General features: G+C 43.2%; 1 protein-coding gene across 2 annotated transcripts in view; it reads right to left on the minus strand.

The window, feature by feature from the left end:
- Positions 1-1,035: 1,035 nt before the first annotated feature.
- The window catches only part of CTPS2 (CTP synthase 2), a 159,796-nt gene continuing 135,364 nt past the window's right edge, over positions 1,036-25,467 (minus strand). Inside the window, exons 16-19 of one of the 2 annotated variants that reach the window (XM_070943707.1) lie at positions 18,113-18,209; positions 16,224-16,392; positions 4,808-4,900; positions 1,036-1,614 (exon numbers count right to left, since the gene is read on the minus strand). In XM_070943707.1, coding sequence (XP_070799808.1) covers positions 1,611-1,614; positions 4,808-4,900; positions 16,224-16,392; positions 18,113-18,209 — 363 coding nt within the window. In that variant the 3' untranslated portion in view covers positions 1,036-1,610. Of the gene's footprint in view, positions 1,615-4,803; positions 4,901-16,223; positions 16,393-18,112; positions 18,210-25,467 lie in introns of those variants that run through there. The other variant, XM_070943708.1, reaches the window with a different exon arrangement.

The following is a 25,467-nucleotide window of genomic DNA, read 5'->3' on the forward strand; positions in this document are numbered from 1 at the left end:
AAGTCACAATTAGACCAGTTCGAATGTCCCATCTGTATGCCACTTGTTGATTTCTCAGTTCATTTACCAAAAAGCCGAAGTCTTTTCTACTTCTCAACATCTTTGGAGGGATCTCTTTCAAAACCACCAAGAATTGCTCCCTCTTATGGGTATCATAAAAAGTACTGTGACAAAATGATTTGTTGCAAGATTCCTCTTCTATATTTATGACTACTGGCCAATGAGTGGCCATTCTTAGTGATAACACCTGGGAGAGAGAGAGAAAGTATCTTTCTGGGGAGTGAGAGTTGGGGACAGGTATAGTGAAATCTATTAATATATATCTTAATATATATTAACATATTACTTGGATAATGGAAAATCATTTAAAAACTCCAAATTAGAGTTTATTCCTGTCAAATGTCTCTTCTGGAGAACTCTCTTTTAACATGGAAAAATAAAACAGCATTTTTAGTTTGGGAGGTATTTTTTTTTCCTTTTGAAGAAAATGCCATAAAAAGCATATTACCATTATCAGGCTAGAGATTCAAAGTCTCTAAAGACATAGTGCAGATTGCTAATGAGGCAATGTTTCTGCTTCTTTAGTGAAGCAGATACATTGACAAAAAATATAATACTGCATACAAGTAATATGCACCAATCTTTTCTGCACTAAATATAAATGGAAATGGCTAGGGGAATGTGCCCAAAGAAAGTACTTTTTTAAATAATTGTTTCTATCTAAGGCTTTTAAGAAACCTGGATGGATGAAAACAACATAGATTTCTTATCCTTTTAATCCAAAATTTCCTACATACAGTATTCCCCGCCCTCAAAAAAAGTAATTGCTTTTCCTTCCAGCCATTTAGATTCTTAAAAAGAAAGGATTTTTTTTCTTCCACTGAAAAAGGAAAGTGGCCAAATACTAAGTAATGAAATACGGGGTTATGTTATAGGTTGGCTTATCTTGTCCATAGAAAAGGCAGGGTTTTTTTCCCCCAGACCTACAGCAGTCTGGGAAAGTGAGAAACAAGAAGATCAAGTAAACAGACTAGACAGATTTATATTTATTTTTATTTCTCATTAGTCCCTGCACATGTCAGAGGACTGGGGCTGAATCTATAGTGAAGATTGGGTCTTAAGCCAAACTGGTTTTTGTCAGCTCATTATCTTGGATCCCTGTATCATTACCCCAATCAGCATTAATTCTGTCCAGGAAGAAATATTTACAGAAATGTGCACATAATGACATATATAATAAGCATTACTTATGAAAAAAGTTATAGTGCATTAAACATCCTTCCAACTGCAGCATAAAAAATAGGCTTAAAAACTTATTTTAAATGATCCAGAAATAAATTTATAGAATTCTGACACCCTCCTTACTACCAAATGTTTGCACAAAGCTAATAATCAGTTGAAATCATGAGGCAACATGAGGGGGACTTTATGCAGTTTAGAGAGAGTGATAATGTTGAAATGGAATTGATTTTTCACTGAGGCAGCAGAAACATCGTCAAGAACACAGAGAGACCTTCAGTAGGAAGCAGCTGCACATCTTCTCCAATTTAATCAGTTTTTCTTCTTTGGAATGGCCTTTTCAATTATGTTTTTTTCTTCTGCTTGTTTTATTATCTTGCCAAAAAGAGAAGAAAGTTTAAAAATGATTATTATGCAACACCCTCACTGCATGTGCAATTAATATATCTATTGTTGGCCCATAAATAAAACTTTTGTCTTTGAAATGAAGAGAAACATTGGAATAGAAATTATATCATTAGACACTCTCTGCCAGACCCATCATTCACCATACTGAATATGACAGGTTCATGTTGTCTGCTTAGTTTTTGACATAAGATTTATACGATCCTCAAAACATTTCAACTGTAGGAATCATTTGAATCTTCTATTGCTGGCATAGAGAATAGGCAACCGTTTAGGCTGCTTTCAGGTTTTGATTTCAATATGACAGGATGTGAAATGCAGTAGCAAGAGCAATTCTAGCTAGAAAATACGAAGTTGTGAAAATACCTGGGCCTCTTAAAACCTAAAAAATATAAGTCAACATCTACAAAATACATTTGAGTTGCAGCTCTATATCCATTATTTTTGAGTCAACAGGGATTGCTTAGGAGTAGACTTGTACAGATTTGCAGTCTACCTGAGTCTGAAAGAAGACAAGAGGAACATAAGGGAAAATAGATTGTGTGTGTGTGTGTGTGTGTGTGTGTGTGTGTGTGTATGATGCAATTCTACTTCCATTGAATTAAACATAAATTATTTTTAAAATAATAACATCCTTTTTAGAAATCCGTAAGTCAGCCAGTTAGCTGCATCAAAATTAAAACAAAGAAAAATATGTTCTGTCAGTACATTCTTTAGTATATCAAAAGAAAAGGGAGATTACTTTGGAATACTACCCAACAAATTGATTGCTCTGTCTATAAACAAAGCAGGTGTCATTTGGAGAGAACGGGAGGGGAGAGGAAAGAGGAAAGAGGAAAGGGGAAGGGGAAGGGGAAAGAGAAAGGGAACGGGAGGTTCATATTGGTCAGAGATGCTGCCCCAAGCAGCATATGGATGCCGGAAAATTTGTTTCTATCATCTTGTACTGATAGCATAGACTTGATCAGAAGCATTACTTGGACTGTGCACTTCCCCAAACAGACTAAAAAAAAAAGCAGACAAACTTAAAGCAGGGAGGGTCATCTGTTATTTCATGGTGACTGTATTTATTAGGGGACTCATGGGACACTAGTAGACATTGTAATATTATCTTCAATAAGGACAATTTAGGAAAGGCTTTGTTTTTTTAAACTGCTGGAGGTTAAAGGGATATCATAAGTACCTTAAGCTTTAAGACATCTATTTAGCAACTTGATTTTCCCAAATCACAAACATTTCTCTGAGTTTACCTCAAATGGACAACTTTTAATTTTAGAAACTGGAAAATATGGCTCTGTAACAAAAATACTACACTGATTTGACAAGAAATGCTTATTTAATGTATTTATATTGTGCTTTTCTTTGCTGAAACAATCTAAAAGTGAGGGATTATACAGTTTCTGTTTAGGAATAATTTCTTCTCTGGGCTAAGGCATAAATCAGTAGCTATGTTTAACATGACATTGGAGAGTGAAATTAGACATGAATTAAATATGTTTTTGTTTTTAGTGGAAGGGGTATATTAGTTAACAGGATTGGTAAATCATATTTTTAGAAATAACAAAATAACAGAGTAGGAAGGGACCTTGGAGGTCTTCTACTCCAACCCCCTGCTCAAGCAGGAGATCCTATACCCGTTATGGCGAACCTATGGCATGCGTACCAGAAGTGGCATGCAGAGCCATCTCTCTGGGCACATGAGCCATTGCCCGTTGCTCTTCTGGTTTCTGGCGCACATGTGCGCACAAAGACCAACTGGCCGGTGCACATGCGGGCACTGGAAACTGGAAGATCATCTTTCCGGCATGCACATGCACTTCTGGTGGCTGCTCTTCCGGTTTCCGGTGCTCCTGCGTGCATAAAGATCAGCTGGCTGGCACACCAGAACCCGGAAGAGCAATGGACGATGGCTCACATGCCCAAAGACATGAAGAGGGGATCCCGGCAGTTGCTTCCTAGCGGAGCAGAGCTGTCAGCCAGGACAGGCAGGATGGGGCTTCCCTACCTCTCTGCCTGAGCAGGCTTCTTGCACAGCCCCAGCCCTCCAGCCCACAGCACAGATGCGCGTCCACGCTCTGGAGCACCTGGCCAGCTCGGGCGTCCCAGAAGACCAGCACCAGTAGCGGCAGCCACAGGCCAAGGGGTAGGAGTGACCAGCCAGCCCCCGCAGCTGCTCCCCCGCTGGCAAGCCAGGCCTTCGGCAGAGTCTCCATTCATAAGGAGCTGCGCTCTCCTCCGGCCCTCCTTGGGCAGCTTGCCTCCCAGATGGTGGCTCCTCCTCTAGCAATCTTGGCTGGAAGCGGCAGCATGAGAATTGCCACTGCCCCATAGCACCTCACCCCCAGCCCACTGCTCCTGCTGCCGCTGGGGGTGAAGGGCGAGGGGGAGCAGCAGTTCTCACACTGCTGCTTCCGGCTGGGATGCTGAAGGAGGAAGGGGAAGCGAGCTGCCCCAGGAGGGCCAGAGGAGAGCACAGCTCCTCACACATGGAGATATTGCTAAGGGCCCGGCTCACAGGTGGGGGAGCAGCTGCAGGGGCCAGTTGGTTGCTCCTGTCCCTCACCCTGAGCTGTCACTGCTGCTTTCCTGGGGCGGCGGGGCTGCACAGGAGCTGAGTCTGTGCGGGAGGAACGTCTGTCCGGCACTGGGGCAAGAGGTGTGCTGGCTGGGAAACGGTCACGCTTCCTTGGCAAAAGTGGCGGGAGGGGGACTGCGCAGGCTTGTTCTCTGTGGCGGGCTGGCGCACTTCATTGACGCTCTTCTGGTTTCCGGTGAACACATGCGTACCGGCCAGCTGGTCTTCAGGCATGCATGCGTGCCAGAAACCGGTTGATTAGGTGGCCAGCATGCATGCGCATGTCAGAGACCAGAAGATGTGCGCATTGGAAGCTGGAAGATGCGTGTGCTGGGCAGCTGATCTTCCGGTTTCCAGCACACAGTGCCAAAAAGGTTCGCCAACACTGCCCTATACCATTTCGGACAAATGGTTGTCCAATCTTTTCTTAAAAACCTCCAGTGATGGAGCACCCATAACTTCTGAAGGCAACCCTTTCCACTGATTAATTGTTCTCACTGTCAGGAAATTTCTCATTCTTCTGCTTCCTGGAGGAAAATTCTGGAGCAAGTCATTGTTAGAGAGGTAGGGAGAATGGAATAGGCTTACCTGTCTTCTCTATGCTTTTCTTGCACTCCTGAACATGTTAAGCTTGTTTCTTTTTCTGGAAAACCCTCTTCATTCAGGTCACTACAACTGTCACTAAACAAAAAAGAATTAATGATTTAAGAATCCAATTTTGATATCTATTTCTCTCACTGAAAAAGCAGTCAGAGTGTGTTTGAGGATTGTTATGTGTGTTGGACCTGGTCTTTGGGTGTTAAGTGAATTTCATTGTATGGGTATACTGCGTATACACGTACAATGACAATAAAGTTATTATTATTATTAATAAGAACGTCATTCTGTAACCATGTGATAAATTACCAAAATATAGAATATTAATCACATGAAATAATAGCTCATAAACAATGTGGTTGGCTGAATTGACTTGTATAAGTCTGAAAGCTCAGAAGACAAAACCTCTGGTTCTAGTGACCGATCCAGATTGGCTCCTGCAGTATTTCTCAAACTTGGCAGCTTTAAGATGTGTAGATTTTGACTCCCAGAATTTCCAATCAATTGACAAGTTTGAGAAACACTACTTTAGAATGTAAAGGTTTTTTAAAATCCTGCTGGACCAGAGAAACCTAAGTGGAGTTCTTGCTGTGTGTAGTAATGTTTTACTGCTACCTTTTTCCTTCTTAGTATCTTAATAGTTATTGAAAATATTTGTCAAGGGCAAGTCAAAGAAATAACAATGAATATAGCATGTGGTTTTATGTATTATATCAATGCAATCAGTATGGTTTGTATACTGTTCTTTATGACTTGCACAATGTGTGAATCCGGACAACTGTGGCTCAATTTTCAGAATATTTTGCATATTATAGCATCTTTTGTGAACATAGACTTGATATGAATGCAATACATATCAGACAACAGTAAAAATACTGAATAAGAGGAAAGACTATCAGAAAAAGAAGATGTAGTTTATTATCAAACATGGAATCTATTTTACTAGTGGGTGGAAAAAAGATGTGGAGATTAAGAATGTAAATTTATAATGTTAAGCAATAATTACCTGGACAACACAATGTTAATTAAGCACTAAGAAATGTATTTAATAGAAAACCAATTTTTTTAAAAAGAATGCAAAAACATTTTATGTACTTATGTACATAAAAACTTATGTACATTTACATAAGGGGTGAGGTCTGCTTTGGTAGACCCAAAATGGTCCTCAATCTCTAAGTTTATGTTTTCCTAATTTACCCTGTTACCCAAACTGTTCTCTCAACAATAAGCCAACAACTGAAGCAAATATGGGTTATATTTTATGGCTTTGAGATAGAAATCCTGTGCCACCTTACTTTGTAATAAAAAAAAGAATTTCAAACAAAATTAATCAGTTTGTTAATAAGTAATTAATTCTTAAGCACTTGTTGCAATATGGTCAATATGGTTTTAATTAGTAGAACTAAAATTTTACTTACTTCTTTCTGAATGTACCCAGGAAGCGTGAAATAAATATTAATGTTATGAAACATTTCTCCATATTGCATGAAAATTAAAAGCTACTCAAAAATAATGTGACAGTCTTCTTTAATTATTATTATTAGAATAAATTATAAAAGCCAAAAATGATTTAGAATTAGTTTCCATTGCTGTAACAACTTCTCTTATTGATTCATCTAAGATGAATGTGTAGTATACTATCCTGGGGAAATGCTAATATGCTATAATATTTGCTATAAATATACAAAACACCCTGGAAATAAAAAAGTAGGAATGAATTTGCAACTGCATGTTCAATATTTTATCACTGCATTATACTTTCTGTGTATGATAATAGTTTGGATTGATGTTCCTAAACTGAGTCTGTCTAGAATGCCTGTCTGTCTAGATCTCGGCTTGTCGTTCGTTCAGAACTGCGATAGGAAATAATCACCAGTAACACACAGAGAATCAGGGTTTACTTTGGCAATGATAAGCTTGCAGTCAAAAGTAAAGTACAAGTCGGTGTTTTGGTTCAAAGTCAGCGCTGGGTGTAATCACACCACAGCGCTATTTAACAAAAACTCAGCCCCTTAAACATACATCCGGTGATTATCAATCAAGCACCCCCCACTCCCTTAACAGTAACAGCTGCGAGCACCAGAGCAGCGAGGACAGCAGAATCGGAGAGGCTCGGCAACGTCATCAATCATCGCCCTGAATGCTGCTATCCAGGAACTGTCTGTGTGTTCGCTGCGGCTGCTTATCTCCACTCCTACGTCTCCCACACCCCCCATCGATGGCGAGCTCCGGCAGGACTCGACAGGCGGCCCCCCCTACCAGGAGCTCACCTATAAATAGAAAGCATACAGATGTTAGTCACTGTTACGATCCTGCATTAGGTTTGTCTGGGTATTTCCGATGGAACCGTTGTATCAATCGGGCAGCGTGAACATTGGGTGCTGCCACCCACGAGGCCTGTGTTACAGGGTATCCTTTCCACCGCACAAGATATTGTAACATCCCCCTACGAACCCTGGAGTCCAATATTCGGTCTATCTCATATTGATTGGTATGCACGGGACCCGGTGGAGTAGTTGAGGTACCTGGCCTTTCTATCGTCACCGGTTTCACCAAACTGCTATGGAATACGGGATGTATCCTACTGAACAGAGGGGGAAGTTTAAGAGCTACGGTTACAGGATTGATGACTTGTGTTATGGGACATGGTCCTATATATTTAGGTCCTAATTTTTTACTGGGCAGTCAGAGTTTAAGGTATTTCGTACATAAGTATACTTTGTCTCCTATCCGGAATGGTTTTGGATCAGCTCTTTTCTTGTCTGCATATTTTTTGTACTCGTCTGTGCCTTTTGTAATGCTGTTTTTACACTTGGCCATACATTACTAATTTTATCGGCCCAACTGCGTGGCGTGTCACCGTCTGTCATAGGGGGATCTAACTCTGGAATGGCTGAAAACTCTCGGCCATATATTACTTGGAAAGGGGAGAACCCAGTACTGCGGTGGGGTATGTTGTTATATGCCACTTCGGCGAAAGGCAGGAGTCCTGACCAATTCGTCTGCTGGTATGAAACGTAGCACCTGATATATCTTTCGACCATGGCATTGGCCCGTTCAGCCGCCCCGTTAGTGCTCGGGTGGAATGCTGAACTTAACCCTTGAGAGGACCCAATTAAACGGACAAATCGTCTCCAAAACTTAGAGGTGAATTGAACACCGCGGTCGGATATAATCCTCTTAGGTGCTCCATGGAGACGATAGATATGTTGCAAAAAGAGTTCGGTTAATTGTCGCGCGGATGGTATGCTTTTACATGGCACAAAGTGGGCCTGTTTCGAAAACAGATCTACCACCGTCCAAATTACAGTGTGGCCATGGCTAGGGGGGAGATCGACTATGAAATCCATAGCAATCTCTTCCCAAGGCCTGCTAGGATTCGCGACTGTCTGTAATAGTCCTAACGGTCGTCCAGACCAGGGTTTGGCGGTTGCACAGGTTGTGCAACCTTTTACGTATGTTTCTATGTCCTTACGCATTCGTGGCCACCAGAATTGCCTCCTCACAAGGTGTAGAGTTTTTAAATACCCAAAATGGCCTGCTGATTTGGCATCATGGCACCTGCATAACACTACATTCCGTAAACGTTCTGGAACATATATTCTATTCTCCCTCCACGCTATTCCATCATTATAGCTAACCATAGAGGGGTTTTGGATTACCCATTGATCCTGTTGTAAAGCTATTTTAAACTCGGTACGTAAGTGACCATCTACTTCTGTAAGTCTTAATAGGGTTTGGGAAGGTGCAATTAGAGGTTCTATCACTTCCTCTCGCTTGCTATTATACTGTGGCATCCGGGACAGCGCATTAGCCAGGAAGTTTTTCCCAGCAGGAACATACCGCAAGTGGAAAGAGAAACGCTGAAAATATTGTGCCCACCTTATCTGTTTGGGAGATAGTCGCCTGGGCGTTTGTAAGGCTTCTAAGTTTTTATGGTCTGTCCATACCTCAAAAGGATGAGACGCCCCCTCCAAGAGATGTCGCCATGTCATCAACGCCCAACGGACCGCGAATGCCTCTTTTTCCCAGATCGCCCATGCCCGCTCTGTCGTGGTTAACTTTTTAGACGTATAGGCACAAGGTTGTAACCCTCCCTGCTGTGTTCTTTGTAGGAGTACTGCTCCTACAGCCACGTCGCTAGCATCTGCTTGGACTACGAATGCCTGCGTTGGGTCTGGATGCTTGAGTACTGGTTCTTGAGCAAAGAGTGTTTTTAACTGCTCGAAAGCCATTTGACACGCTGACGACCACGTCAACGCTTGTCCCGGCTTTGGTTTAGCCGTGGCCGGTTTGGTCCGTAACAGATCCGTTAGTGGTAGGGCTATTTCAGCAAATCTGGGAATGAACTGCCGATAGAAGTTTGCAAAGCCTAGAAAGCTCTGTAATTGCTTTCTGGTTCTAGGGGCCTGCCATTCAAGCACTGCCTGGACTTTTCTGGGATCCATCTCTACCCCGCTCTCTGATATTCTATAGCCTAGATAATCTATCCTCTTTTTGTGAAACTCACATTTGGATAGTTTCACGTACAGCTTAGCAGCTAATAATTTGTTTAAGACCTGTCGGACCAGAGATATATGTTCCTCTTCAGTTTGCGTGTAAATTAAGATGTCATCCAAATATACAAGGACACCCCTGTACAGATGTTCATGCAGCACTTCATTGATGAACTGCATGAACACCGCAGGGGTGCCCTGTAGTCCAAACGGCATGACCTGGAACTGATAGCTTCCCAAGGGACAATTGAATGTTGTTTTCCACTCATCCCCTGGTTTGATTCGTATCCTATAATACGCTTCGCGTAGGTCGAGTTTCGTAAAGATACGACCGGTGGCTAGGGCAGCTAACAGGTCCTTCATTAAGGGAAGTGGATAGAGGGGCTCCACACACACTGCATTGAGACCTCTGAAGTCAACGCATAAGCGTAAACCCCCGTCTTTCTTCCCACGAAACAGGACAGGGGCAGCCATCTTTGATCGACTAGGTGTGATAAAACCCCGGGCCAAGTTCTTGTCTATATATTTTCGTAATTCTTTTAGTTCGGGTTGTGTCATTGAATACATCTGGGGCTTGGGTAGCTTCGCCCCGGGTATTAACTCAATACTGCAATCCGTAGGCCGGTGAGGGGGCAGGGTCTCACATTCCTCCTCACTAAAGACTCTGGCGAGATCCCTATACACATTAGGATACGTCGTGTCTGCTGGTGGGCTCTCTGCTTCTATTCCCCCTGCTGGCTCCTTTTCCTCCTTGGTAGGGGGAGGTCCCAACGGTAATAGAAGTTTGCGAAAACCCCCTTCCCACCATATCGTAGGAGCCCACTTGTCCAACCATGCTAATCCTAAAATCACTGGTTCTAACATTTTCTCCACTATAATAAACCGAATAGTTTCGGTGTGCTCCCCAATATCGAGGTGCACCTTTTCTGTTATATGAGTCACTGGTGCCCCTCCCAGCAATGAACCATCCATTTGTTCAAAGGTAATAGGGGTTCTCAACCGCACAACCCGCAGCCCAAGTTCGTCAACTATTGCCCTACGAATTAAACAACGAGTACATCCTGAATCAATCAATGCCTCATATCGGCGTCCAGTGGTGGCCCGTGGGTTTCGGAGTACGACTGGTACCACAAAAGGTCGGATGGGGTCGCTCACCATCGGGTCGTGTGGATCCTCATCGTCGTCATCACTATCCCCAGCCACAATCGGGAACTTTTCCGCCACCACTTTCTTAGTATCTGTAGCCAGGGGATCCCTCTCCATACAGGATGTTCGAGTCATTTGGGACCGTTCGGATGTTGGTCGGCCTCTGCCTCTCAACACAGCTCTAGGAGGGGGGTTTTGGTCCAAGTTGCGGGGCATGGGATGAGGACAGTCGGCTGCTCGATGACCAAGGCGATTACATCTGAAGCAACGAAACGCAGGCCGCTGGATCCTTTCCCCCAAGCCGGAGCCAGCATTCGGTTTAGTCTCCTTGGGTGTTTGTGTGCGTTCTGCTGGTCGTTTTCCTTGACTTGCAACCCCTTCACCCCATATACGGAATTCTTGGAGACCGACGTCCAATTCGATGGCTGCCTTGTACCACACACTCAACTTGGGGGGCAAGCCCCGGTACACGCAGGCTTGCCGTAAATCACGGTCTAGTCCTTTATGGAATTGGTGCACCAGAAGACGTTCTGGCCACCCCGCCAACCGAACCGCAATCTTTCGGAACTCCTGTACATATTCCTTTGCTGGTACGCCCCGTTGCTTAAGCGCAAACAAATCCCCCTCTGCAACCTGGGCGCTTGTTTCGTCTTCAAATCTGGCACGAAGAGCCTCCAGAAATTATCCCAGGTCCACGAGTTCCCTTGCATGTTTAGCATGGAGGCCTGCCACCCACTCAGCCGCTTCTCCCGTCAGGACCCCCGTAACAGCAACCACCATAGCCCACTGGGAGGGATACCACTGTCCATATTGGTCCATATGGCTTATCACCTGGCTTAAGAACATAGCCACTCGTTCAGGGTTTCCGTCAAAGGAAGTCTGCAGGGCAGGTGGTCCCCAAACGGCCTGCGGGACCCACAGCCCTGGTGGGGCCCCCGGAGGCCAAGGCATGGGGCCTGGGGTCCTCGCTGCTCCAGTCGCTCTCCTGTCCTGCCTAGGTCGGTCCCTCGTCGCCCCGCGACCCCCAACAGGTAAGCCCCCTGCCAACTGTGGTGGTTGGGGCTCAGGACCGGCTCCAAGGTCTCCCGACGAGGCACCTTGGTCTTGTTCTGGAGGGGGTTGGTCCATGGATCGTCTAGAGGTCCGCTCCATCCTCAATTTAGGACTTGTGAGCCGGAATTGGGTCTCCGAAGCGGTCACCCCTGTATCCTGCCAAGAAGAACCTGGAGGCTCCAGCCCTGCAACCCAGGGCTGCCAGGATGGGGCGTCACGAAATCCAGATTCCCCAAAATGCTCACGTAGCGTATCCATGGTGCTGGGACCGGATGAGGCAGGATACCCCCAATCCCCTTCATCCTCCTCAGTCCATCGTCTTTCCCTCCAGCCCTGGAAAGACGCTCCCAAGCGAGGGGGCGTTGGCATCCGTGGCCCGAGGAGAACAGAGCTGTGCCACCAATCCCCCGTCCGAGCCCGTTGTCCTGGAAAACTCTCCTCCTCCGGTCGGGGCGGGGCGCTCTTGGGTTGCTTGACTTTTGGTTTCACTGCCAACTGTTCCACACTCTCCTTCACCTCCTCTATTAGTGGTTCTTCCCCCTCCACATCTCCACCACACTCCTGCTCTTCCAAGGCCGTCCCTTCTGCCATACCCCCCTTTGCTGCAAAGCCACAGGGACTCCTCACCTCTTGCGAAAAGGAACCAAGCGCTGACTTTCTCACGGCTTGTCGTTCGTTCAGAACTGCGATAGGAAATAATCACCAGTAACACACAGAGAATCAGGGTTTACTTTGGCAATGATAAGCTTGCAGTCAAAAGTAAAGTACAAGTCGGTGTTTTGGTTCAAAGTCAGCGCTGGGTGTAATCACACCACAGCGCTATTTAACAAAAACTCAGCCCCTTAAACATACATCCGGTGATTATCAATCAAGCACCCCCCACTCCCTTAACAGTAACAGCTGCGAGCACCAGAGCAGCGAGGACAGCAGAATCGGAGAGGCTCGGCAACGTCATCAATCATCGCCCTGAATGCTGCTATCCAGGAACTGTTTGTGTGTTCGCTGCGGCTGCTTATCTCCACTCCTACGTCTCCCACACCCCCCATCGATGGCGAGCTCCGGCAGGACTCGACACTAGAACTGTGCCAATTTATGCTTTACTCCAATTGGCATGGTGGAATCAGTTACCAGCGAGAGCATCCGCCTCCTCACTCGCACATTCTCATCCAAGCTGCAGGTGTTGCTCTGGTTCTTTCTGCCACAGCTGTGCAGCCTTTTCTTCCAATTCTAGCTACGCCTTGGCACTTGCAGCCATGGGACCCCAGCACTGCGGTTCCCCTTGCTCCAACCAGCAGCCTCTGCTTGTATCAAGAAGCTAGCAGCCAGGCAGGAGGAGGCCAAGGACGGGTGCAAGGTGACATGCGGCTTCTCAGCCAGTTTGGGCAGGGGATGGCTCGCCAGAAAGAACTAGCTTTCATCTGCCGGCTGGCCTCTGGGTAATGCTCCTCCTCTCCCCTTCCTCTTTCCACAGTGTCCTGTTTTTCCAAACACCCGGGCCAGGCAGTAATTCCCAGGGAGGAGCTGTGACCGAGGAGGCTCAGACTATATCCCGCAGCTTGCCCACCACATAAACTGCTCCTGCCCCTTTCAAAATGGCCACCAGGAGCTTCCCTCGGGCACCCAGGGCCAGTGAGCGGCTCTTCTGAGAACCAGGGAAGGGGAGGCAGGTGCGCCGGCAGAGGAGATGGGCTTCAGTTGCTTGTTCTGCTGCAGCCCCGAACAACTGGCCTTGGCTGTGGTTCACAGGTGTTCTGTCTGCCAGGGAATCCAAAGCGGCGAAGCGCCACCTTCTGCTGGCCCTGCATCCCTGCGTGGAGCTCCAGGCAGAAGGGCTTGCTTTGGCCCTTGGCTGGAGCAGCGAGGAGGCAACGGCAATGGCATGAAGGGAAGCTGTGCAACTGGAGGCCCAGCTGCCACAGCCTGCAAGAAGATCGCCATCTTCAGCACCACTGCATGACGGGCCTGGCCACCCTGGCGCAAGCCCTGGAGGCGGGTGAGGCAGGGCAGGGAGCGTCGGGCTGGGTGGAGCAGAACAAGCAAGGGACCCATGAAGGGGCTGCAAAAGGACGTGCTCAGGATGTGGTTACTTCTCTGGAGAAAGCAGCACAGCTGCTGACAACTGGAGGGGTGGGCGAGTACCGAAGGAGCAGCTCCTTGCACTGTGGCTGCTGCAATGAATATGAGAAGCCAATGTTTTCAGCACAGTTAACATCTCCAGTGCAATGAGCTTAGGTCACCCTGTTACCATAACCAGCCCTTTGTTCATGACTTCTCTGTTATCACACCTGTCAATTTATCAATTCCAGTTACTGCTTCCGTGAACATCGCACATATAGTCACTATCACCTCACCAATGAATCTCCCAACACCAATTACATTAGCTGGCCCTTTAAGTATAGCCATGAGACCTGTGGAAAGCATGCCTTTCCTTCCCCAGGCATTGCCAACCTCTCCCCCCTGGTAAAAAAAAACCCTAGAACAAAAACTTCATGCAGTATTAAAAAGAAAAATAGAAAAGGGGGCTGCTGTGCAGGGCCGGATTTAGATAAAAAGAGGCCCTAGGCTATTCCACTTATGAGGCCCTTTCACCTCCCATTTTTAAGTTTTTATGTTTGTTTATTAGTAATATGCGTAGAATTTCTCCTTATTTTCGGTTCAGTGTTTTAGTGTTCACTGTTTTTAGAATAGTGTAATTTTAATTTTGCTAACAATTTGAATGTAGGCCCCTCTTGATCTTGAGGCCCTAGGCTGAAGCCTAGTTAGCCTATAGGAAAATCCGGCCCTGCTGCTGTGTATTGTTTAATGGACTGCTAAATTGGCAAAATGGACTGCTAAATTGGCCACGCCCACCCAGTCACATGATGACCTAGCCATGCCCACCCAACAGTCTGAGGGACCATGAATTGGCCCCCTGTTTAAAAAGTTTGAGGACCCCTGCTTTAAAGTGTTGTTAAATGAATTAACTGGGAAACTAGCATAGTGGTCAGCAGCATCTCAGTAAATAAAATAATAGGCAATCTTGGAAAATAACAATGAGAAATGGCTATAGTCCAGTTAGTGTGAAATGCCCAAACCATGTTTAAAGAAAAGGTAGGGGAGAAGATGATGGTGAAGACTTCCTGGATGAGAGGGGTGAGTGATGAAGGCATTTTGTCTTACCCACATTGCCTTGTTGGTTTGCCTTTTGAAATGGATGTATGTCCACTGGTTGGAATATGCCTAAGTGTTATGCTGGAGAGGGAAATATTGTATATTTTATCTATATTTTAGTTTTCATCAGGAGCATATTTTTTTGCCCAAGATACCTTTGATAATAGGGAAAGATGTTATGCTTCTGTTACAGGTTATGTACATGTTCATTTCTTGGAATAGTGCAGGCTTGCTTTCTTTAAAATAAGTATTTTGTTATGATTTTGGAGATCAAATATGAAACTTATTCTTTAAGAGTTTTTCTTTTTCTAAGCATTTAGCTATCTTCTTGGAGATTCCTTTATTTATAAACAATTCTGCTGAGCTATTCAATGAAAAATGATGTTTCATTGACCAGCAACTATTTTGTAAGATTGCTGATAAAAGTGTTTTTAACATGTCAAATATTCCACAAGTCAAACGAGCAGAGGTCCTTGTATGATAACAAATATTAGGCAATGCTATCTTGATATCAATTGCACCCGTGGGATACTGAAGTTTTCTGGTACCGTGTATGTGTTTGTGTGTTTTTATTAACCTTACAAAAAGATTAAAAAAGCTTAATATAAATATGCTATATTTAATATGCTATAACTATTAAATCACAATATGATTTAAACTGTCTGCTCAATTTAATCTGAATTACTAAATATGTACAATTCCAATATATAGGAAACAAAAATGGAAAGAAGAAAAAAGAAAATTTGTTTTAAAAGATGTAGTCAGCATGCAAATCATTTAAATGGAATTAGATTGTTAGAAAGCCTTCTTCCTTACATTTCTATAAAAAAAAAAGAGCAATGCAAATCATTTAAATGGAATTAGATTGTTAGAAAGCCTTCTTCCTTACATTTCTATTAAAAAAAAAGAGCATTTAGAATATTTACCTGGCATCTACTCCTGCAAATTAGGAGTGTATGTACCCTTCTAATCCTCTTAGATACATTTAGTGTTTAAAATATGTAACTATACATATTCAGTTTAGATCTCACTTTTCTTTTAGGAGCTCAAGGCAACATTCATAGCGTTTTTCCAACAGAAACCCTATGAAGTAGTTGGGATCAATTAGTGAGTTCTATGATTGAGTATAAACTTGAAAACAATTCTCTGAGGTCCTTGTCCAACACTACTTGCATATTTTAAAAACAGCAATCATGTATCAATTAACTATTCTTGGGATTAATTCACTTTTTCAGTCTACTTCCTGGCTAAGAATATATATCATCTATATATCATCTATATTTATATCTATATCATCTATAATATCTATATCTATTCTTTCTTTCCCCCTCCCATATGAAAGAATAAGTGTTCGCAATGCAGAGCCTTTGCATCCATGAAATTTCCTAATGCCTTGAACATCCTAATTTTGCAGTCTTTTTAGCAGTAACTATCAATATTTTTCTAATGTATAAACAAACATCATGGATCATTGTTAATTATTCTTTCCAAGAATTTCATGAAGGAGAAGGAAGAGGAGGAGAGAAGGAGAAGATGATCATTCAAGCAGAAACCATGATTACCTAGGAGACAATTTACATCCATGTTGCAAGTATGTGCTGAGTGATCCTGTTGCAGCAAGTAAAAGGCCAAAGTAGGCAGGTGAAGGCTTCATAGGTCTGGAAGAGAACTCAGGATGGAACTGAACACCAATGAAATATGGGTGATCTAAAGGCACATAATACAGACAAACTGAAGAAGCTGGTAACATACTATAAAAATTAAAACTCTTTAACATAAAATAATAATGGTTTTAATTATTAAACTATCAATAATGGTAAAATAATGAATAATTATTAATAAATAATTCACTTCTGATTTTTATACAAATGTATATGGATTGTGCTATTTGGTAACATAAGCAAGAAAATTTTTATCTTACTATATTCAGGTAGTCCTTGACTTATGACCACAATTGAGACTGGAACTTCTGTTGCTAGACAATGTTGCTGTTAACCAAATTGTGCTTGATTTTAGGACCATTTTGTCACAGTCATTAAATGAATCACTATAGTCATTAAGCAAATTATACAGTCATTAAGCAAATCTGGCTTCCTACATTGACTGCTTGCTGGAAGCCCCCTGGAAAGGTCACAAATGAAGATCACGAGATTTTGAGATGCTACAACCTCTGTAAATATATGCCAGTTGTCAAGTGCCCTGATTTTGATTTGGTGACCATGGGGACACTGCGACAGTTGTGAGAGGATCGGTCAGCACCTTCATAACTTTGGTCATTAAACAAATGCTTGTAAGCCGAGGACTATCTGTAAAGGCAATGATTCTTATTTTCCATAGGGTGGAGGTGAGGCTGAAATTTTACAGTTTAGGCTGATGTCCGGGAATGGTAGCTATTCTTAGTTGGATAGCAATGTTTAGTTCAATACAGAATCTCATACATGATTTTGGCATTCTTAATTATTATCATGGCTTTTCTATGGAGAGATGGCAGAGAAGCCTCTTAAAAATCCATTTGGTGACTATCAGTCCTAGATTGCCAGCTCCCATTCTATTATATTCAGTCTCTAAATGTTTCAGTTTGATGGGAAAGACCACTTTTTGAACAGTTTCCCTGTAATACATAAGAAAATGTGTCTAATATTGGTAAATGTGGCACTCCCATGCATTAGCCATTACAAAATAAATGGTTTGAGTTAATAGTTCACAATAGACATCAAGATAGATAGAACTAATAAACCCAGGAATCTATGTCTGTTTGACCTGGTTTCTAACTTCAGTTAATGTTCTTCAATTGGTCAACTCTGAATTCACATATGCAGGTACAGGAACATAATATATGTGAAGGGATTATGAGAAGTAACTACGTTTAGCATTCAGAAAAGGCCAATTTTAATTATAAATTTAGTTAGTTAAAAATTGGCCTTTTCTGAGTGCTAAACCTAGTTACTTCTCATAATCCCTTCACATATATTATGTTCCTGTGCCTGCATATGTGAGCAGTAGAACAGTAGAACTGTTGTTTCCATCATGAATGTTAGGAATAACTAACCAATATTAAGAACAATTTGACAAGGACATCAATTACTGAAAAAGGTGGTGGGTTTCCTTCACTTAAGCATTCAAGCACTGGATACATATTAAAAGATCAGTTTGGACTCAGTCATACCTTAAAAGTCTACAACATAATGATCAGGATGATCACTGGTATAAATTTTATAGTACACACTTTCATACAGTAGTTAGATAAATGTACATCTTTATTTTCACGGAAAGCTCATGCTAGGTCTCCTTAATAGTTCTAATTTTAATGTGGCAACCAATAGCATCCCTAAAATTTCAAGATCTAACAAATGTCAGCATTGACTCTTATAGATTCTCCATGTATTTACAGTAACATTAATTACACATCATCTTTCATATGCAAGATGTTGCCAGAAACCAAAGTCCTTACCATCCAATTCAATGATCTCCATTCTCTTTCCTTCTGTGTCATGCCCAACAAACTTCAAGCCTTTATCTTCAAAGAAGTGAATCAATTCAGGATTTACCTGCAATGGGAGAAAGCAAAGAGGTAAAAGATAAATGTACTGCTCCAAAAGTTCTCAGTACTGTGATACTGGTGAAAATTTATGCCCAGACTAGTATCTGCATTGGCAGTTCAGAGTTTCTACTTATTTTTTATAGAAATATTCATGGCCATTGTATAGACAACCATTGCCAAGCCCAGTTGTAGATCAATCAGCCTCCTCAACACACTCAGCAACCTCAATGCAAGACACTTATGATGGAAATTCTAGGACTGTCTGAAGAAAATTTGGAGGCGCAGACTGGCTTTAAGAAAGGCCAGTCCATTGTTGATCAGTGTCTAGTACTCCATTATCTCAGGTAAAAATACCCCTCACGCAACACAAGCTTTCATAAGATTTTAAAGAAATATTTGATTCTACACCTTGAGCTAAATTGTGGAAAAAATTGGAGGATGAGTCCTTGATTAATTGACATCTATTTTATTTTATATGCATGCTTCATGAAAGGGCACCACTCAAAGTAAGTTGTAACCCCCAGGACCATCTCACTAGTGTCATCAGAATCAAGAAAAGCAACACAAACTTTAATCCACAAAACTTTCTGGAAGACATATCTATGGGCATGACAGCACTCAGCCTCCTGCAGTACTCTGCCAGCCAAAATGGGATACGGGGGTAAAATGTGGGCTTTGCTTTGTGACATCCAGATCCAGTGAGCAAGGGGCATGAACTGCACAGAAAATACACTTTTGTTTGGTTATGAAGAAATATCCCCAAAGTCAGATGTACACTAAATGTAGACTGATTTTTAGCTACACACCTTCCTAGCAAAGAGCAAATTTTGAAGCTCCAGGTAAAGAGGATTCATTTTAGGATGAGTAACCACAGTTCGCATGTTAGAGGTTCATAAAGGAATGCTGGGAAACTCTGTATTTTAAAGAACATTTGAGACTTCCGGGTTGGCTCCGCAGCACCATTGATGGTCTTTTTAGACCGCCGCCCCCGTGATTCCGTTGAGCCGTTCTGACAGCGTTAATCAGCTGTCAAACGGCTTGAAAATCTCCCCTTCGGGAAAAGAAGGGGAGGAGAGCAGGTGGGTGAGGGTAGAGCTCCCTGAAAACCCCTGGATTAATTCCAGGGGTTAGGAGGGTGAGAGCTCCCCGTTCAGCCCACTGAAGCTCCGGATCCGGGGGGACTCTGTTGTTTTTTTTACAGAACTAGGTGTTGCGTCCAATTTCTGCTGTCAAACAGAAGATTAAATGATTTCAAAAAAGCAGGCGGAACAGAAGCAGGAGGACAAGCTTTTTGCAAGTATAACACTTAACTCCGGGGATACAATGTTTCTAATTGGATTTTCTGAGCTGGAAGTTAAGATGGCGTTTCTTTGTTGCGATTTTAAAAGGGAAAGTTAGAAAAAGTTTTTGCTAACAGACTCGTGCTCAGAGACTGGCTTTAAGTTGCTGGAATAGATTTTGAAGAGCTGTTTGGGAAAAGATTGTTTATAAAGAAATTGCTGAATGCTGCTCAAAAGGATGGCTCTGACTTTATGATTTTATGGTTGTGGGAAGAAAGAAAATTTCTTTAAAATAAAATGGCTTCTAAGAAAGGAGATCTTGAAAGTGCTGGATGCTATTTGGAGGTGTCAGAAACGAAACAGTTGTCTGATTTACAGAGTTGTAAGGATTTTGATGCAGAACTTACAGAATTTATAAAAGAAGCCATGAATAATCATACTGCAGCTATAAGTAACCAAATAGCAATTCTTAAAGGGATAACAACAGAAATGACTGAGGAAATCAAAACAACTACGGAGCATGATGACAACTCAGGAGATATTGCAGCAGAGAGGGTGGAAGAATTTTCTCAAGAATTTTCGAGCTTACTCTCTGCTCTTTTCGGAAAAATTGATAGAATCCTTCAAAATTATGACTTGGTTTGGAAAAAAGTAGTAAATGACCAGACTTTCGAAGTTTCAGAAGATGAAGGAGACTTGTCAGTGGCATCTATACATTTAATAGAAAAGAAACAATTGAACTTTTCTTCACAAACTCTTGACAAACTTTGGTTTTACAGACGAAGGAATGAACTGATTTATATAAGCATGAAGAGGCGATTTGGGGGCTCTAAATTAGAGGAAACTTTTTTAAAAAGGGGACAATTTTTGCAGTTATATCAACCTCAAATTAAAATGAAAAACCTCCTCAAAATAGAAGTAGGAGGGATGCAGAAAGATTGGAAAAAATATAAAAAGAAAGCAAGAATGGAAGATTAACCTTTTCTTTTGGCTTTGTAGTTGTTCTACTCATGGTTAAAAATGATTATGTTGTAGGTATTATAACTACTGAGGGGGGGAAAAGTATAAAGTTAAATATTGATTTTTAAATATGATGTACTAATGGTTGATTAATCCTTTTTGGTTTTTTAGTTTATGTATTAATGGTTAATTATGTTGTTGATTATCTTTTAAATTTTAAAAATTGGAGGGAGGAATAATGAAGGGGGGAAATTTAGAAACTTAAAAAATGTAGAAATTTAATTAGTGAATATCTAAGGTTTATTTTTTGTTATGAGATTTCAAAATAAGAAACCAAGAATGGAAGATTATTATTTTTTTTTTTTTTTGGCTTTGCAGTTGTTCTATTCATGGTTTAAATTGATTATGTTTTAGGTGTTATAACTACTGAGGGGGAAAAAGTATAAAGTTGAATATTGATTTTTAAATATGATGTATTAATGGTTGATTAATCTTTTTTGGTTTTCTAGTTAATGTACTAATGGTTAATTATAAAAATGTAGAAATTTAATTAGTGAATATCTAAGGTTTATTTTTTGTTATGAGATTTCAAAATATCTGAACTTTGAGAAAAGTAGGAGGGGGAAAAATGTTTTTAGGTTTGAATGTTTAAGATTTGTTAATGGTTTTAAAATTCTTAGAGTTATTGGATTACATGTTACTTTGTGTTTATATAAAGGGAGGTTGATGAAATTGTAAAAGGGGAGTTAAGGGGTCTTGGGAGTTATTAAATCTTGCAGTTAGCTAGTTTATTTTAGCGAATGTTTGGTGAAATCTATGCCCTGTTTTTGTTCTGGGAAGTCGGGGGTGGGGGGTGGTGAGGAGGGGTTGAAGATTGAGTTTACCAAATTGATTTTTTTTTCTTTTTTTCTGATGATAGTATGAATGATTGTTTATATTGTATACTTGTTTGATCAGAAAATAAAAACTTTTTTATTAAAAAAAAAAAAGAACATTTGAGGGAGGGGTGCAGAATAGCTCTTCTCTGCCTGAGGCTGTAGAGACATGGCACCAATCAAAACACTGTGAAGCACCTGATCAACACTGACAGGATAAGCCAATAGTACAGCAACGGCTAACCATTTTGGCACCGAGTCCTGAAACTGGACAGTGCGCACTCATGGGTGCCGGAGCAAAAGAATTCAGAAGAGAGCAGCTGTCCAGCACACATGCGTGAGCCGGAACCCAGAAGAGCAGTTGGGTGCCCCGTGTGTGCCGACAGAGAGGGCTGTTCTGCCCTAGCTATGGACCTAAAGAACACAGCACACACAAAGTCTGTACAAACCTTAGCTTACTAAATTAAATCAGTCTTTTTCAAACAAAGGCTGTTAATTAACTTTCTTAACAGCCTACAAGAATCCAAAGAATAAATAATCGTAATCTTAGGATTGGCAGAAAGCCCAGAAGCAATTTGTGTGGGGGTGGTTGCTTTCTCAGTAGCTGGCAAACCACACTGAGGAATGCAAACGTCAGCACAATGATCCTTAAAGACCCTTCCTCAGGAAGTGTGAGACACGGGATTTGTCACATAGACAGGTCACATTCTTTGCAGCAGGAAATCATGAGCTAACCATGATCTGTCCATATGGATAGCATACCCTATAGCATGAGCTTTGTTTAGCCAATCAACTACAAGTGAACTTTGATCAATGAATCAGTTTCTGCCACGAAGACTGTAGAGATCAATAAAAGGGAGCTCCCAGAAGCTGTTCTGTGTGCCTTCCCATTAACCTTCTTCCTGCCTATGCGTTTTTCTTCATCACAACAAAAAATTTGCAGGACACTGATAAAAGAACTAAGATCCAGATGTGAAGGAGACTGAACGAAGTTGTTCCCTGCAAATTGCCTCTGTCGTCGTCTGTCCTTAAATAGGCTAAGGGATTAGCCCCAAGTCTTACTCTCGAGGAGACTTCCTCCTGAGGAACCACTCCTGCCTTTTGGCAGCTCTGCGAGCCCGTGCATCGAGAAGAGGCTCCTCCTCTTCTTCCTCTTCATCCATGGAAGTTTCAGGAGGTTCTGAAGGCCCTGGCTGAATCCCCGCCTCTGGCACCACATCTTTTCCAGCCTCCTCATTGTCCGACTCGAGTGCCAGCTGCACAGGCTGCTGGCGCAGAACCACACCAGCCTCCTCGCTGTCGGAATCAGCTACTAGCTGCACAGGTCGCTGATGGGCCACTACACTATCCCTCACAGCAGGGTCCTTCCCCCAAGTCTGTCGATCTGGATGTGGTCGGGATGGGAACTGCTCGTGAAAGGCGCATACAAGATCTGGAGCATGAATAGAGGTTGCACCCTCCCATGTGAAATCCTCTGGCCTATACCCCTTCCACTCGATGAGGTATTGGAACCGACCCTTCAGCCACCGGGAGTCTCGAATGCTAGCGACCTCGTACTCGGGCGATTCATCTCCTCCTCGGCTGAGGATGGTCAAGTTGGTGGAGCGGACAAGTAGGCTGTTCAGGAACCAGGAGGGATCGATGAAATACAAGGTGTATCCTCAAAGACCGAGGCAGGGTTAGTCGGTAGGCCACTGGATTGATGACTGCCTCCACAGGGAAAGGCCCGATGTAATGATGGTCTAGTTTTCTGACCGGCCGGTCTGAGGGGAGATGCTTTGTCAACAGCCACACATGATCCCCCACAGCCAACGGTGGTGTTATCCACTGAGGGGGGTCCACGACCAGTGGTGAAATGGTCCTGGTTTGGACCGGATCACCCGATCCGGTAGTGATGGAGGCAGGTGGTTCGGAGAACCGGTAGCAAAAATCCCTGCCCCCCGCCCCCATGCCCAGCTAAGTCGCACAATCATCAGAGGCTTTTTTTTACTTTTAAAAGCATTTTTTCTACAATCTCTTCAGCTGAAAAAATGCTTTTAAAAGTAAAAAAAGCCTCGGCCCATCAGGCAACTCAGCTTGGATCGTCACAGCCTTTTGAAAGCATTTTTTACAACCTCTTCGCTGAAGAGGTTTTAAAAGTAAAAAAAAAAAAAGGCCCCGCCCACCCAGTCACATTACCCCCCTACCAAGCCACACTCACAGAACCGGTAGTAACAAATTTTAGATTTCACCACTGTCCGCGATCCTTTTATAATCTTCCTTGGCCTTGTCAAGATATTGTTTCACCAGTTGATGAATGGCCTGTAACTCAGTCAAGAATTCATCTGCTGCTGGAACCGGGGAGTCAAGGGGTGTGAGCGGGAAAAAACACGGGTGATAGCCCAGATTGGTTAAGAAAGGGGTGGTTTGAGTGGAGGTGTGCTGGGAATTATTAAAAGCAAACTCCACAATGGCTAAGTATTCTGTCCAATTGTCCTGTTGCTGATTGACAAAGCAGCGCAGGTATTGCTCTAATATTCCAATGATTTATTCAGTCCTGCTGTCAGTTTTGAGATGTTGAGCCAACGATAAGCAGATCTTGACATCTAAGGCCGTCATCATCCCTTTCCAAAACTGGGCAATGAACTGGGTCCCTCTGTCCGACATGACCCTATCCGGTAGTCCGTGTAGCCGAAAGACATGTTGAATGAACATGCGGGTGGTGCTGTGAGCTGTCGGCAATCCTCAACAGGGAATGAAATGTGCCATCTTTGTCAACATATCTACTACTACAAACACAGTCATGAAACTCGAAGACGGGGACAAGTCCGTTAGAAAGTCCATCGAGATGACACCCCAAGGTCTCTCTGGTGTCGGCAAGGGCTAAAGTAGTCCTGGGGGAGCGCCCACGGCCGACTTGGCCTGTTGACAACAGACGCAGGACGTCACATACGTCTGGACATCGTGACAGAGACGAAGCCACCAGAAGGTCCACAACACTAGGTTAAGGGTTTTAAACAGACCAAAATGTCCCGCCGCAGGGTTGTCGTGGCACTGGGACAATATAAGACAACTAAGCGGCCCCAATGGTACATAAAGTCTCTCCCTGTACCTCAAGAGTTCGTTGGTAAAGTTCCAGGGAGAGTCAGGCCCTACTTCACGTTTCTGAAGATCGACGTAGGCGTCCTGCTGCTGTGCCTCCCGGATCTGAACCCGTAGGTTGACAGGTGGGACGGTAGCGAACGACTTGACTGGAAAAATTGTTTGAGGCGGAAGCGGGTCCTTGACTTGGGCATATTTGGGTTTCCTCAAGAGCGCATCTGCTCGTTGATTACATCCATTCAGAATGTACATCACCTTGAAGTTGAAGCGGGTAAAAAAGAAGGATCACCGGATCTGATGTTGATTGAGTTTCTGCGCGGTCTGCAGAAACTCCAGATTCTTGTGGTCCGTCTGGACTTCCACTTGATATCGGGCCCCTCGAGGTGATGTCTCCAGGTCTCGAACACGGTCTTAATGGCCAGTAGCTCTTTTTCCCAGATGGTACAATTGCGCTTGGAAGGATTCAATTTCCGGGAATAGTATGTGCAAGGAAAAAGAGTACCTCCAGCCATGTGAGCCTGGAGTAACACCGCTCCAACCGCGATATCCAATGCGTCCGTTTCCACCACAAACGGACGGTGAGGATCAGGATGCTTAAGAATTGGCTCTTTCATGAAGGCCTGCTTTAAAGCCAGGAATGCCTGCTGCTTGGGGGTGCCCAACCGGAACAGGACTTTTTTCTGCAGGAGTCGAGTGAGGGGCTCGGTCAAAGTGGCAAAGCCAGGGATGAATGTCCGGTAATAATTGGCGAACCCAAGGAGTCGCTGAACATCTTTCACCCGACGGGGAGGTTGCCAACTTCTCAATGCCTCGACCTTGCTCCGATCCATCACTATGCCCTCAGGAGAAATGCGATGGCCCAAGAAGTCGATGGTCATCTGGTTGAATTGGCATTTCTCCAGCTTCGCATATAACTGGTGTTCCCAAAGCCATTGCAAGACCAGTCGAAGATGTTGGAGATGACTTTTCCAGGATGTCAAGTAAATCAAGATGTCATCAAGATAAACCACAACAATCTGGTCCAAAAGATCCCGGAAAATATCATTTATAAAATGCTGGAAGACAGCGG

This window comes from Pituophis catenifer, unplaced genomic scaffold (assembly GCF_029215685.1).
Source record: "Pituophis catenifer annectens isolate HBS135680 unplaced genomic scaffold, rPitCat1.0.hap2 SCAF_4, whole genome shotgun sequence".
NCBI lineage: Eukaryota > Metazoa > Chordata > Lepidosauria > Squamata > Colubridae > Pituophis > Pituophis catenifer.